Source organism: Nicotiana tomentosiformis, chromosome 11 (genome assembly GCF_000390325.3).
Source record: "Nicotiana tomentosiformis chromosome 11, ASM39032v3, whole genome shotgun sequence".
Taxonomy (NCBI): domain Eukaryota; kingdom Viridiplantae; phylum Streptophyta; class Magnoliopsida; order Solanales; family Solanaceae; genus Nicotiana; species Nicotiana tomentosiformis.
In genome coordinates, this window is record NC_090822.1 from 27248548 (window position 1) to 27265180 (window position 16633).

The window sequence follows — 16633 nt, forward strand, 5'->3', positions numbered from 1 at the left end:
GTAGGTAAGACTGACTCTCACTCGATTGAGAATGTCTATTTGATACATAGCCTAAAATACAGTCTAATTAGTGTATCACAACTGTGTGATAGAGGTAACTTGGTAGCATTCACCTCTAATAAATGCTTTGTGATTAATCTTATCACTGACAAGATTATTTTGCAAGGAAAAAGAGTGAACAATATATATATTGTAGATCTATCCACAGTGTCAGAAAATGAACTCACTTGCTTAAGTGTGTTGGACAATGCTCCCCTTCTTTGGGCCAAGAGACTTGGACATGCAAGTTTGAGTCAACTCAACAAATTAGTCTCCATGGACTTGCTGATAGGACTGCCTAACATCAAGTTCAAGGAAGACAAAGTTTGTGAGGCTTGTGCAAGGGGGAAGCAGGTAAGATCCTCTTTTAAATGCAATAAAGAAGTAAGTACCACCAAAATGATGGAACTGGTTCATATGGATCTCTCTGGTCCAATGAGAACATTAAGTAGATGTGGTAAAAGATACGTGATGGTGCTTGTTAATGATTACTCTAGGTTTACTTGGACATTGTTTTTAACATCTAAAGATGAAGCATTTGACATGTTTACTTCTTTTGTTAAAAAAAAAACTCAGAAATAACTAGGTAATCAACTTGCATTAATTAGGTCCGATCATGGCACTGAATTTGAAAATGCTAAATTTGCTGAATTTTGTGATGAGCATGGCATAGATCATAATTTTTCTGCTCCTAGGACTCCACAGTAAAATGGAGTAGTTTAAAGAAAGAATATGACACTTGAAGATATGGCTAGGACTATGCTTCTTTCTAGTAAACTGCCCCATAGCTTCTGGGCAGAAGCTGTAAATACTACATGCTACATCATAAATAGGTGCATGACTAGACCTCTTGTTGAGAAAACTCCATATGAGTTACTTAAAGGGAGAAAACCAAATATATCCTATCTTAGAGCATTTGGATGCAAGTGCTTTGTGCACAACAATGGTAAAGACTCCCTAGGCAAGTTTGATCCTAGAAGTGATAAGGGAGTATTCTTGGGATATTATTCATATAGTAAAGCATATAAGGAACATGATGATGAAGCAATTGGGCTGGTAAGAAACTTAAATAAAACCACAGCCCAGACAGAAGCTGCACTAGAAGAAGGAACAGGTGATGGAACAGGTCCTTCTACCCAGGGCAACCTGACAGGGGGAATAGAACAAAGAGGAAATGATTCTCAAACCTCAAGGGAACCTGTTCACGAACCTGTTCCACAGCAACAAAGCATTGAAGGAACATCAAAGGGAAACCAGTTGGTTGTGAAACCTTACAAGTATCAAAGTTCTCATTCCATTGAGAACATAATTACTAATCCAACCTCTGGAATCAAAACCAGATCTTCATTAAAGAATCTTTGTGCTTTTGATGCTTTCTTATCTCTTATTGAACCTAAAAATGTTGCTGAGGCTTTGCAGGATGCAGACTAGGTAAATGCAATGCAAGATGAACTTAACCAATTTGAAAGGAGTCAAGTTTGGCATTTGGTGCCAAGACCCTTGGACAGATCAGTAATTGGCACAAAATGGGTCTTCAGAAACAAACTTTATAAAGATGGAACTATTACAAGGAACAAGGCAAGATTGGTGGTTCAAGGATATAGCCAAGAGGAGGGCATAGACTATGATGAAACCTTTCCTCCAGTTGAAAGGTTGGAAGCAATAAGACTCCTCATAGCCTTTGCTGCTTATATGGAATTCACCCTCCACTAGATGGATGTCAAGAGTGCCTTCCTCAATGGCTATCTAAAGGAAGAAGTGTTTGTCAAGCAACCTCCAAGGTTTGAAAACAAGGAGAGTCCTCATCATGTGTACAAACTTGACAAAACACTTTATGGGCTCAAGCAGGCGCCAAGAGCATGGTATGAAAGATTATCAAAGTTTTTGCTTAATCATGACTACAAGAGAGGTAAAATTGACAATACTTTGTTCTTGAAAGAAAAAGGTAAAGATCTCTTGGTAGTTCAGATATATGTTGATGATATAATCTTTGGAGCAACTACTGATAAGTTAAGTAAATAATTTGCTAAACTAATGGGGAGTGAATTTGAAATGAGCATGATGGGAGAGCTTAATTTCTTTTTAGGCTTAAAAATTAAACAAAATTCAAATGGAACTATGATCCATCAGTAGAAGTATGTAAAAGAGTTGCTTAAAAGGTTTAGAATGGAAGATTCCAAAGAAATTGACACTCCTATTGCAACAACTACAAAGTTGGATATAGATGAACCTGGTTCATCTGTTGATCAGAAGTTGTATAGGGGAATGATTGGATCATTGTTGCATCTCACTGCTAGTAGACCTGACATTGTTTTCAGTGTTGGCCTTTGTGCAAGATTTCAGGCAAACCCGAAGGAGTCTCACTTGACTGTTGTTAAGAGAATTTTGAGATATCTAAAAGACACTACTGATCTTTGTCTTTGGTATCCAAAAGGTAGTAATTTCAATCTTATAGGATATGCTGATGCTGATTATGCAGGTTTTCTAGTGGATAGAAAGAGCTACTCAGGTATGGCACACTTTCTTGGTTCATGTCTTGTGTCTTGGGCTACCAAAAAGCAAAATTCAGTGGCCTTATCTACTGCTGAAGCTGAGTATGTTGTTGCTGCTTCATGTTGTGCTCAATTGTTGTGGATCAAACAACAATTAATGAACTTTGGAATTGATGTTGGTTTTATTCCCATTTTTTGTGATAGCGCTAGTGCTATTAGTATGACCAAGAACCCTGTTCACCACAAGAGAATTAAGTACATAGATGTTAGGCATCACTTTTTGAGGGATAACTATGAAAAGGGGTTGATCACTGTGAAATTTTGTGCTACTGACAAGCAAATAGCTGACATCTTCACAAAAACCCTAAGTAGAGATCACTTTGAAAGGAACATATTGGAATTAGGGATGATTAAGATCACCTAAAAGGACCAGTTCAGAATTCACAACGAAAAAAATTAAAAAAAATTTGTTTTTGGTTAGAAAATCTGAAAAATGTATATAATTAGATTAATTTTTGCTCTGACTCTTACAAATTTCTGAAGTTGTTACAAAATTGGAGAATAGGTTTGTGCTGGTAGGGTCTATAGTAGGTGTTGAAACTACAGAGTCTGGAGAAATTGATGGTAAAAATGAAAAAGAAAATAAAAAGAGCAAGGGTGTTCGAAGTGCTGTGAGGGGAAAGGGTAAAAGAGTGGTTGATTCTTCACCCACTCCTGTGAGTTTAACAAAAGACACATATGCAATGGTTGTTTGAAAAATAAAATCTGCTGGAGTAGAGGAGAGTGTAAAGAAAACAGGGGGGAAGTGGGTCTGGCGAAGCCGCTGAAGGGCTGGTTCAACTTGGGAAAAATATAGATGAACTTGTTTCATCTGAACAGGAAACCCTCACAGACCTACTGAAAAGAGTGACTGAAAGTTATAATCCAAAGAAGAAAGGGATGTTGGTGCAAGCAAGGATCATTTTGGGGCAAATATGCTGCCTGCTTGTGACTATGAAGTCCATGTCACTCCTAAAGAACCTGGTTCATCTAAGAAGGTACCAGTGAATAGCAAGGTGCGAGCCTTGGTGCAAGAAAGTGCGGCTAAGGTTGGCTGAGGTAGAGTCTGAGAGAGATGCTCTCATAACTGAACTAGCAAGGGAAAAGGAGAAGAATGATGGAATTCTTCAAGACATGCTGAAACTTCTCCAAGCCAAAAACCTAGCCCCCAATTCTTCCAAGCCTTAAACTTCTAGCCCAGTGTAGACCTTTCAGTGACCCAGTTTGGGATATTTTTTGTTTGCTCATGTTTTCAGTATTTTTATTTCTTTTTATGCTTTGTGGAAAAATCGTATCAATCATCAATAAAATTCACTGTTTTTGCTCTAACTATTTGTTTATATTTCTTTGATGGTTAAAATTCTTAGCTTGATCTATGATGATTAATCCATGATTGCATTTGAAGTAGCCCCAACGGCCATGAGTAAGTTTTAAAATCTGGTTATCTCACGTTTTTATGCAACTTTTTGATGATGCCAAAAGAGAAAAAAAGGTTGTGCTTTACACTTTGAACAGTGATGTTTATAACTTAATGAACCTGGTCCTTGATGATAAGTGATAAAAAGGAAAAATGTTTCTAACATTGTGTTGATGTTGAGCTAAGTTGAAATAGGGCCTAAGCTTATGGAAGCACAGAGTTTGTCATCATCAAAAAGGGAGAATTTATTGGCCCAAGTAAAGAATAGTTTTGAACATTGACAAAGGAACTCAGGGATGAATCGGGTCTATCACTGGTAGGCATAGACACGGGCAGATTCAAAGTACGTGAGATGCACTTGCAGGAGATAAATAAAATCTGGCATAATAATAGATATCTCCTGATCGAAAAGATTGTATAATTAATAAGGAGAAGGACTCCTTACTCAACGAGAACATTATCCAAGATAAGGAAGGAGTTAGGAGTTGAGATTAACTAGAACTCTTCCACCAAGGAAGAGTAGCATTAGAACTCTAGTTATTTTTTACTCTACTAACTCTATAAATCGCAGGATGTTCTCATTCTATAGGAGACACACAAAAGTAGAAGTTAAACGTGAATTGAGAGCAAAATAGCAAGGCATTTTGCAAGCAGTTCGTGTGTGATTCAAGTGTGCGAACCTGAAGCTACATGAACCAGATAGAAGAACCAGCTCCAAGTGTCTGCCTTTTATTCTAGTTCAATTGTAGTATGTATTTTCATATTGTACCTTTCAGCTTTATCTAGAGGCAATTATAATAGGTACTCAAAGTATTCAAGTTAGAGTTAACTTGAAGTTGTCGCAACAGTTAGAGGCTGGTTGCCACAACGGGATTAGAGTTAATCCTAGGTTTACAAAAGTATTTTGTAAATGTAGTTTTTGGCTCAGTGATTTAGTGAAGAGTTTTGGGAAAATCCTACTAGGAAGTAGGTCGTGATTTTTTCACCTTTTGATCCAGGTGTTTTCCACGTCAAATACTTGTATTCTTTAATTTTTGCATTTATTATTCCGCAATAGTAGTATAAGAAACACATAGAAGAACCAGGTCCTTCTATAATCTGTGCACGCGAAAAATTGGACACCACACAAATCATCCCCCCCTTGTATGGTATTGAAGTTAAAACATCAAACGTACCCTAGAACAAGTGGGTGGTAGGGGTGGGAAAACTGCTCAGGATAGATACATGTACTTCTTCCACTCTAAGGGGATGGTATGCACAAATTTGTATCCATGTCTTGGTAGAAATACCAGTGAGCACCTCTGTCATTATAGGCACACACACTCAACCCATCATTTATGAATAAGAAGGAATTCTATGCAAGAGATGTGGGATAATAGGCCATATCATGAGAAATTGCAGCTACCAATCGATTCCCACCCACCCTGAACATCATCCCCCAGACCCCAAAAGATTTGATCACTAATGAGGAGGAAGCAGGATGGAAAACAGTAACATTACCAAAACGTAGGCAGAACCAGCAGAAAGGGGATCTAAAAGCAAGGTCTATACTTGAACCACCAGCAGAGGGTCAAATGGTACAAGTAAAAATATACGATGCCTCCATAGATAAGAATTTTGCAACCTAGAATTTCAAATACAGAGGTAAATCTCATGCCGACTCGGTGAGGACTGAACAGAAGGAACTTTCGGGTTCCCAGGGTGGACCAGCGAAATGAACTATAGTTGAATGCATTCAAGCCCAATCCTAACAAGGAACAGATCTCAATACGAACCACATCAAAATTAAGGCGGCCTCATTGAGACCCACTTCTAAAAAGCATCTTCAAGAAGATGCTACAGCAAAAGATGCCCCACTAAGGCCCAATTTTGAAAAGAAGTTGCTTCAATAAAAGTTGTCTTTTTTTATTCTTTCTTCTACTACCCCAAAAGATGCCACTTTTGGTATCCCAACGGACAAAGGATCAAACTAGATTTTTTTCTCTACCATATCTAGTTTATAGACACAAACCAAAAACTAATCCCTTTTGGGGAAAGGGGCTATTGACAGAAAAAGGTCCAATCAGTGGTAGGCCCTCAAACAAAAAGGGTCTCACGATCCCTCTACCCCCCTCCCCAATTGTAGATCCTCTATCCTCCTTCGTAGCCTATGTGAACCATATACTTTCTTCCATGAATTTCTTCGGTGACAGTTCTCTAGCTAGAGATAATTGAGTACGTACAATAGATTTTGATTTTTCCACTAATAGTAAAGTGACACTCATTGTAAATTCATAGAATTCCAGTTCATTGAGTAAATCTCCAAACACGCCCCCAATAGAGCACATATGATTTATAAGCCCTTAATAGAGGGTTATTTGCCTAAATCCACTAACCACAGAGGGGGAAATTACAACACACCAAAACTGATTGATCCAAGCAACAACAATGAAGGGGATCAATTTTTCCACCCTGACTCTTATATTATCCCCGCTGCCATCGGACCATATATGGGGATCTTAGCATAAATAGCCTTATAAGGCCAATCTCAGACACTAAACCTCTTGATATGAATCATCACAATCTCTATCCAAGTCCAAAATCCTCTCTTCTTGGCGTAGGTAACACTTTACTGCTGAATCATGGGCTGGCCAACTTTGGTCACCAGCTATGGCTATTCACTCTACTCCAAGCCTAGTACCTGGGAGGTCAACATAACCTCTCCACGACGAAGATCAACATACTCATGGGGAAGGTTTGTCAAACCATGCCTTTCTTCCTACTAATGAATCTAGAGACATCACTTCCTTCACCTCTCTTCACCATGTGGCTACCTCTTTGACATCAACAAGTCTCTCCCCTAGGAGCTTTAGTATTGCAGCCACATGATCTTTTGATGTTCCAACTAGAACAACTAAGTAGAGGGACAAATCAGATATTAGACTTTCTTGAGGATTCTAATATAGACATAAAAATATTTTGGCAAAGCTAGGGGTGCCAAAGAAAAAAGTTATACTCTTGTAGGAGCATCAGGAGATAGAGTTTAAAGAGGAGTTCGGAGAAATGCTTATTACTCTATGCCCCAGAAAGCTCTCATGTTGCAACCTAAAACTCCGAGTGAACTCATCTCCAAGCTTAGGGAGCTCAATAGTAGTTTAGACCCAGTCTTGGATCAGGGGAAACCAACACCACAGGGGAAGAGGAAGGGAGTCAAGAGAAAGGCCCTACCACATCAAAAACTTATGATGAATTTCATAATATAGAATGCAAGAGGAGATAATAGTGCAGAGTTCCATAGGCATTGTGCCTCTATAGTCAAGCTTCACAACTATGCCATGCTTGTTGTGCTTGACACTCGCATGATTGACTATAAACACCTCACTACAGAGCTGTAATTTTCAGCTTAATTTCCATCCCTTACACAAGGTCAGTCTGGTGGAATTATTGTGATGTGGAAGGACAATATTCTCAAGTTAGAAAAAGTTTCTACTGCCTCTCAAGGAGTGCATGTGATGGTTAAGGTACACTCCCCTCCTTCCAACTGGATCTTTTTTGCTATTTATGCCAGTAATATATATGAGGATGGAGTTAGACTTGGGGATTCCTTAGTTGATATAGCATTTATCTTTAAGGGTAGTTGGTTGATAGGTGTGACTCTAATGAAGTATTGAAAGCAAGAGAAATATTCATGGAAAATAAAATCAATTTCATTAGGATCAATAACTTCTAAAATTATGAAAATTTAGTGTAAACTTGTTGACTTATACTTTAAAGGTAGTAAATATACGTGGAGTAATAAAAGATATTCTAGGAGGCAAGACCTCATTTTTGAAAGGCTAAATAGATGCTTTGCTTATGATGATTGGATAGAGTTGTTCCCTGATTCTTCTATCACATATCTCCAGTGCACTCACTCTGATCACTATCTCCTTCTTCTCATTATTGCCAAGAAACCATCCACTATCATCAATAAACCCTTCAAATTTGAGTCTATATGGTGTGGCCAATCCAGAGTTCCCTAGCATTGCCCAATAATGTTTCTACAATGACAGCTATCGCTAACTTCAAAGGTAGGGCTATAGTATGAAACAAGAATATTTTTGGTAACATCTTTCATAAGAAGAAACATATACTAGCCATGGAGGTATCTAGAAATCTCCTAGCTATCCATTTAGTAGTTTTCTCCAGGACTTAGAAGGTAAGCTACAAGTAGCATTCTCATTTATCCTCAAAGTAAAGAGGAATTTTAAAAGTTGAAGTCTAGGATCAACTAGTTGTGTGAAGGGGATGTGATACTAGATTCTTCCACTCAAGAAGAAGAAGAAGAAGAAGAAGAAGAAATATGATACATACTCTGAAGGATGAGTAGGCAATCTAGTCCTTGACCTTCAAGAAATTAAAGACACCATCTTTAGTTATTTCAGGAATATCTATACCACTGGCCATGTGTCCACCTCTTTTCTCGACAATCATAACCCAATAGGAGTCCATGTACTTAGTAGCTCTGAGCAGACAATTCTAGATGCTCCAATGAGGCTTACTGAAGTCATTACTTCTCTTAAGTCCTTTACAACTTTAATGTCCTTAGGCCTGATGGGTTGCACCCACTATTCTATCAAAAATACTGACACATGGTTTCTAGCCAAGTTAAATATATCTGCCATCAAGTGTTCTCCTCCCAAAATACCTACTGACATGAACTTTACCAACCTCTGTCTCTTTCCAAATTGTGAAAATGTCACTATACTTAGGAACCTTAGACCCATTGGCATATGCAACAATATGTACAAGCAACAATAACAACAACAAACCTAGTGTGATCCGACGAGCAACAATATGCACATGCTAATCAGTAAATTTATTGTCAATAGGATTAAACCCTTTCTTAATTCTATCATTGGTCCTAGCCAGGCAAGCTTCCTATCTAACAGAAGAGCTACATGCAATACCAAATCGGCCCGACCCTCCAGTCTCCCCCATTGTTTACACCTTTTCTTTTCCCTTCCCCCCTCTGATTCTAAACCCTAAGTGGGCTGTCAAGAATCCGACACCGGCAACCCCTTCCTTCTTCCCATTCTCCACCTCGCTTCTCTCTTCTACCCCTCTCTTGTCTCTCCCTTTCCCGCCAGAAACACTCAGCGCAACCCTAAACACAAAAAGTCACTGCCGGCGTACATAACCGGAGATGAACCCAGCGGACAGTTGGGAAGGAGGCGAGACAGCAGGTATCAGTAGCGGTCTTACTAAAACAAAGTTCAGTGTGGGTGGTGTCATTGTCTAGACATCTCGGATTACACCCCAGGTTCTATCTTTATTTGCCTTTTTATCTTTTGTTATAGTCTATATCGTTCTTTATCTTGGTAGTTTACAATACATTCACTTGCGTCAACTACTTGCTTTCTTTGACCTTATATTTTGATATATTCTATATCGTACTTTGTGTTTGCTTTTCTGTGTATGCCTACAACTAAGTTTCTTAAGTTGCAAACCATTTTCTTTTAATTTACCTTGTTGTGTGTTATAGTTATACTAGATTGGTATCCCTTAGATTATTGTAGTTGGGGTGAATGATGGTAGAGCGAGGTCATGTCCTTGGGTAGGGTGGGGGACAAGGGCGGTAAGGGAGCCGCTAGGCTGAGAATTGGGCCCTGGAATATAGGGACATTGACGGGAAAGTTTATAGAGTTAGGAAAGATTATACAGAAGAGAAGGATCAATATAGCATGTGTCCAGGAGACTATATGGGTGGGTACTAAGGCACGGGTAGTTAATGGGCTTAAATTGTGATATTTTGGAGGTGATACGGGCAACAACGTGGTTAGGTATTTTAGTTGATATGGATCTTAGGGAGCTAGTGGTAGATGCTAGGAGAGTGAATGATAGGATAATGACTATTAAGTTAGTGGTTGGTGGGTTCACGTTAAACGTGATTAGTACATACGCGCCCCAAACGGGCTTGGGTGAGGAGGCGAAAAGGCACTTTTGGAAGAATTTAGACGAGGTGTGCGAAGTGTCCCGTTTATCGAGAAGCTATTCATAGGAGTTGATTTTAATGGCAACATTAGGAAGGCTTCTAAGGGATATGATAAGGTGGATGGTGGGTTTGGCTTTGGAGGTAGGAACGAGGAGGGAACTGTGTTATTGTAGTTCGCTAAAGCTTTTGATCTAGTGATAGCTAACACGTGTTTCAGAAGAGGGAGGACCACTCGGTCACTTTCCGAAGTACAGTGGACAAGACTAAGATTGATTACATTCTTTGCAGGAAGTGTAATAAAGGCATGTGCATTGATTGCAAAGTTATTCCGAGTGAGTATCTATCGACACAACATAGGCTCTAAGTGATGGACTTGGAGATTAAGAGAAAGAGGAAGAAGAGAGCAGTGTACGACCAACCTAAGATCAAGTGGGGAACATTGACTAAAGAAAAAGCTCATGAGTTAGGGGAGAATTTGGTAGATATGGGGTCCAAAAAGAGTAGTGGGAGCACAAGTAGTATGTAGATTATGACAGCAAACTGCATTATGAAAGCTGTTAGAGAGGTGTTAGGGTCCACGAATGGTTACACGGGAGGCCACAAAGGGGACTGGTGGTGGAATGAAGAGGTCCAAGGAAAAGAGCCAAGAAAGCAGTATATTTGAAGCAAGTGGAGAGCACAGTTAAAGAGGAGAAGACGACGAATATGGAGTGTAATAAGAAGGCTGAGAGAGAGGATAAGTTAGCGGTCATAGAGGCTAAGACTGCGACATTTGGATGCTTGTATGAGGAACTTGGGGGCAGGGGTGGTGACAAAATATTGTACAGGCTAGCCAAGGTTAGAGAGAGGAAGGCTCAGGACCTGGATCAAGTGAGGTGTATCAAAAATGAGTAAGGCAGAGTATTGGTGGAAGAGGCCTGTATTAGGCGAAGGTAGGTGACTTACTTTCATAAACTCTTGAATGAGGATTGAGGCAGGAACATCGTGATTGATGAGTTGGAGAACTCGGAGAGCCAGCGAGATTTTGGGTGTTATAGGCATATTAAGGTTGAGGAGGTTGAGAGGATGATGTGGAAGATGAGAAAGGGGTAAAGCAAATGGATTAGACGAGATTCTGGTGGAATTTTAGAAGGACGTGGACCGGGCAAGCTTGGAGTGGCTTACCAGATTGTTTAATGTCATTTTTTGGTTGAAGAAGATGTCCGATGAATAGAGGTGGAGTTTGATGGTGCCGTTGTATAAGAATAAATGTGATGTCTATAATTACAATAACTATAGGGGTGTCAAGTTATTGAGCCATATGAAAGTTTGGGATAGGGTGGTGGAGAGGAGGGTGAGGAGAAGTGTGTCTACTTTTGAGAACTAGTTCGAATTCATGTCGGGGAGGTCAACTATAGAAGCCATCCATCTTGTGAGGAGATTGGTGGAGAAATATAGGGAGAGGAAGAAGGACTTGCATATAATATTCATTAATCTAGAAAAAACCTATGACAAAGTCCCGAGAGAGGTTCTATGGAGATGTTTGGAGGTTAGCGGTAGGGTGATTAGGGATATCTCTGATGGTGCCACAAATCGGGTGAGGATAATGTGAGGAGACTCGGAATATTTTCCAGTGATAATGTGGTTACATCAGGGTTCAGCTCTTAGCTCATTTTTGTTTGCTATGGCAATGGATGTGCTGACGCAACACATCCAAGGGGAGGTGCCATGGTGTATGTTATTTGCAGATGACATAGTGCTGATTGACGAGATACGTAGTAGGCTCAATGCTAAGGTGGAGGTTTGGAGACAGACCCTGGAGTCTAAAGGTTTTAAGTTGAGTAGAACGAAAACAGAATACTTGGATTGCAAATTCAGTGACAGTACTCATGAAGCAAAAGTGGACGTGAAGCTTGATACACAAGTCATCCCCAAGAATGATAGTTTTAAATATCTTGGGTTTGTTATCCAAAGCAATGGGGAAATTGACGAGGATATTACACATCGTATTGGAGCAGGGTGGATAAAATAAAGGCTCGCATCTGGTATTTTGTGCGATAAAAATGTGCCACCAAGACTTAAGGGCAAGTTCTACAGAGTGGTAGTTAGAGCCACTATATTGTATGGTGTGGAGTGCTGGCCAACTAAGAAATACCATGTACAGAAAATATAAGTAGCAGAAATGAGGATGTTGAGATGGATGTGTGGGCATACTAGGAAAGATAAAATTAGGAATGAAGATAATAGGGACAAGGTGGGAGTAGTCCCTGTGGAAGACAAACTGCGGGAATCGAGGTTGAGATGGTTCGGACATGTGATGAGGAGAGACATAGACGTGCCGGTTAGGAGGTGTGAAAGGTTGACTATGGAGGGTCCGAGGAAGGGTAGAGGTAGATCTAAGAAGTATTGTGGAGAGGTAATTAGGTAGGACATGACGTTGCTTCCGCTTACTGAGGACATGACCCTAGATAGGAAGGTGTGACAGTCGAGTATTAGGGTCGAAGGTTGATAGGTAGTCGAGCGTGTCTCCTAGTCTTACCGGTAGTATTAGAAATATTCTTATATTTTCCTGTTTCTAGATCTTTTTATTATATGTTGTATCATTCTTACCAATAATATTAGTACTATTTTTGTATTTTTTATCTCTAGATCTTTGTTATTACATGTGAATCTTTATTTTTTTTCTTTTTTTTTCTTTTTCTTCTTGTTGTTATTATGATTGGTTGCTTCATAGTCACTGTTGCTTGAGCCGAGGGTCTATAGGAAATAGCCTCTCTACCTTCACAAGGTAGAGTAAGGTCTTCATATATATTACCCTCCCCAAACCGCACTTGTGAGATTATACTGGGTTGTTGTTGTTGTTGTATAATGGTCTTCCATTAGGGATTCTCTTCTTCTTCAACTTCCCTCCAAATTTGATTCAACTCATTCTATCATGCATTTCCACTACTTCCCTCTCTATCCATGTGAGTGGTGTACATACTGCTTTTTTCCAACCATCCAGGGATATTAGCCAGGGGATCCCATATTCCCTTATATTTTCATCTTATGCATGAAAAGGTTTTCCAAGCAAATTGACATTGCAGTCCTGTCCAGAGAGTGGCTCCCTATTAGCATCAACAAGAATGGCCTAAAACCTCCCATCTTTTATTTGTTGATAATCTCACACTCTTTTCTAGGGCTAATAGTAAGAATTTTGAGACTATCATGAGAACCCTCAATGCCTTCACCTCAATGTCTGGCCAAAAGATCAACTATACCAAGTCTAAGGTCATCTTCCCAACCAAATGTAGAGCTGACTAGCTACATCATGCTCAAAATTTCTCTCATAAAAGCTAGCTCCTCTTTTGGTAAACATCTGGGACTTTCTATCTTCTATAAAAGGCCTACTAATGGAGATTCTTAGTTCATCACTGATAATATGAATACTAAGTTAGCTAGATGGAAAATAATGTTTCTGAACATGGTTGGTCATACAACCTTAGCAAAAGCATTCTTGGAAGTATCCCTAGCCATGTTATACAATACATTAAGCTTCATGTCCTTACCATAAAGCAGGTAGATAGAATTCAGAGAAATTTATTTAGGGCAGCACTGCCGAGAAAAAGAAATTGCCCATTCTTAGTTGGAACACCATCATTAAGCCTAAATATCAGGGGGGCTAGGACTCCAAGAAGCTTAAACGAATAAAAGGGCTAGCCACTCCAGCCTTTCATTCCATACTACTGATTCCATTTGGGCTAAAGTCCTAATAGCCAAACATTGTAGTAGCTAACACATAAGGAGAAAAGCCATGACTAGAACGAACTTAGCAATGCATTCTAGATGGCTGGAAATTTATACTCAGGCTTCCAGATGGGTAGTCCCTAATGGTAATAAAGTTAGATTTTTAACTGATTGTGGATACCTAACATGCCTCCCTTGACCAGTGTTCTACAAGGCTTTAGCTGAGGAAAAGGGAAGCAACTAAAATCTCTTCACTTTATAATAATGACACTTGAGATCTAAATAATATTTTTTATCCCATTCCAGAATCGATGTAACAGAATGTACTTGTTATAACTGTGGAAAATTAGGACATATAGCTAAAGACTGTAAAGCACCTAGGAACCTAAAGAAAAAGCAAATAACCGAAATCATAATTAATGATGAAGAATATATGCAGATGGAATATATAGATTATGAACTAGATAGTGAAGATAGTGTATATGAAATATCAGATATAGAAGATGAAATAGAAGATGAAATAATTAAAGAAGATGATGAAACCTAATGACTGAAAAAGAAATAGAAGTAATAACACGAGAAGAATATAAGGATGAAGAATCCTCAGAACAAAAAATTATATTTGATAATAATATATTTGAACAAATAGTAAAAATAAAACAGCACCACAATTCGGATGTACAGATACAGATAAATATAATAAAAAATGGAAAACAAAGAAATATAATAAATATAAGTCAAAATATAAAAATAAAAAACCAAGAAAAAGATATTATGTAAAAAATTATCAGGCTAAAAGACCATTTAGACCAAAAAAGAAAAAATAATTTCTATAACAGTACTATTATATGATGGATAATTATAATTTACATGTAAGAGATTATCAGGAATATATTAATTTAGCTACTCATGATTATAGTGTGACATACCTGTTTTTGTAAGTTCTTGATATCTCCTTGTTGATCCATAGCTTTCATATCTTCTTGTTTATCCATAGCTTTCCTGTATTTTATCTTTTTGTATATTAAGAGAAGAAAGAGAGAGAAGAGAGTTATTTGTTTTTCCTTATTTTGTTCTTCAATTTCTGTAGTCATACTACTAAATTCTTATGGCTATTTCATATTTGTATAATATTTCTATATTTGTTGTTGCTATTTCACCATTAAATTTTTTATTACTTCTTAAGGTATCTATACTTATCAGAGCTATAGATTAAAAATGAATAAAGAAGAATTTGCCATAGACGAAAAAACATATGAAAATCAAGATGGATTGAAAATAAAAATAATATTTTCAAATTTAGGCAGAAGATATTAAAAAAATAGGAGACCAATTATACCTAATAATAGAAAAAGTATCAAAAATTCAAATTCATAATAAGTGCCAATTATTCAATAGCAATAAACGATAAGAATATAGACAAATCATTAGTATTATACTGGAAAATATCAGGAATAGAATTAACACCTGGAAGTAAGATATTTACAGCTAGATGTAAAAATCTATACGTCTTAACAACAAAACATAAAATAGCAGCAAAAAATAAAATTAATAAAATCAAAATAGAAAACCCGTTTGAAAGAATAGTTACAGTTATTGACAATAATGAATATAGCTATAAAGAGATTGACATGGAAGAAGATCTATTTTTAGTGTTCTTTCTTTATTTTTAGTGTCCTTTCTATTTTTATTTAATTTCATTTATAATTTAGTCAGATGTAAAAGCTTTTTCATAATATTCTTTTTGTAGTGGAATTAGTCTAATTATTTCTTTTAAGCTTTCTAATATATATTCTATATATTCTATATCTTGGGTTCTTTGATATCCTTCTATATTAGTTTTTACTAGATTTGTTAGTAATTTTATACTGTCGGTAGTTTGTTGCTCCTCCATAACTATGATTACTCGAATCTGTTTCTACAATATAATTAAATTTCTTGTTCTCATCTGGGAAGTATAATTTTGGTAGTTTCTTACACAATATTTTAATCTTCCTTATTTGTTCCTTATCTTTTTCATCGAATCCATATTCTACGTCCTTTTTTAAATACAACAATTAGAAGAAACAAAAAACACAAAAATTATAGCATTAGAAAAAGAATTAAACATGTTAAAAGCACTATATGAAAACAAGCAAAGAGAGAAAAATAAAGAAATAGAATTAACAGATGAGATAAATAAATTTAAACAAATATTACAACCAGAAAAAATTCCCAGAATTGATGAAATAGATAGAATTGAAGAAATAAATAACAATATAAATGACCAAAAGTCAGAATCAAGTGAAATAAGTGAAACATATACAGAACTTTTAGAAAATATAGAAAAAATAAAAAATGTAGAAATAAATACAGGAGATGTAGATATGGATGAAAAACCTAGTACATCTTTCAAACGGGTTTTCTATTTTGATTTTATTAATTTTATTTTTTGCTGCTATTTTATGTTTTGTTGTTAAGACATATAGATTTTTATATCTAGCTGTAAATATCTTACTTCCAGGTGTTAATTCTATTCCTGACATTTTTCAGTATAATACTAATAATTTTGTCTATATTCTTATCGTTTATTGCTATTGAATAATTGGCACTTATTATGAATTTGAATTTTTGATATATGAGATTTCCTTTTATTGCACTTATTATGCTTTTTTCTATAGGTTGAATTATTCTATCATCTGCTAAATATATTTCTATAGGGGTATCTATTCCTTCCCTAAAATATGCTTTTATTAGTATTTCAGTTCCTCCTAGGTGTACATATTTAATTGGGTTTTTTTTTTGTAAGAGTCATTACAAAATGACTCTTACTGTTCATGAACGACCTTTACTGTTCATGAAACTGACTCTTACTATTCATGAACGACCTTTACTGTTCATGAGACTGACTCTTACTTTTGTAAAGTAAAGAACTATTTACTTTACGACTTTTACAAAAAATAAAATAATATTATTTAAAAAAGAAAAGAATCTAAATCTTTTACTTTA

At 37.0% G+C, this 16633-nt stretch overlaps 1 protein-coding gene across 1 annotated transcript; it reads left to right on the top strand.

The window, feature by feature from the left end:
- Nucleotides 1–11558: 11558 nt before the first annotated feature.
- Nucleotides 11559–11951, top strand: LOC138901172 (uncharacterized). Its single transcript, XM_070188917.1, has one exon. The coding sequence runs from the start codon at nt 11559–11561 to the stop codon at nt 11949–11951; it is 393 nt and encodes a 130-aa protein (XP_070045018.1).
- The last annotated feature ends 4682 nt before the right edge of the window (nt 11952–16633 follow it).

Excerpts from the sequence above, each read along its gene's own strand:
- LOC138901172 (XM_070188917.1), top strand. The coding sequence starts at position 11,559 with ATGTGGTTACATCAGGGTTCAGCTCTTAGCTCATTTTTGTTTGCTATG.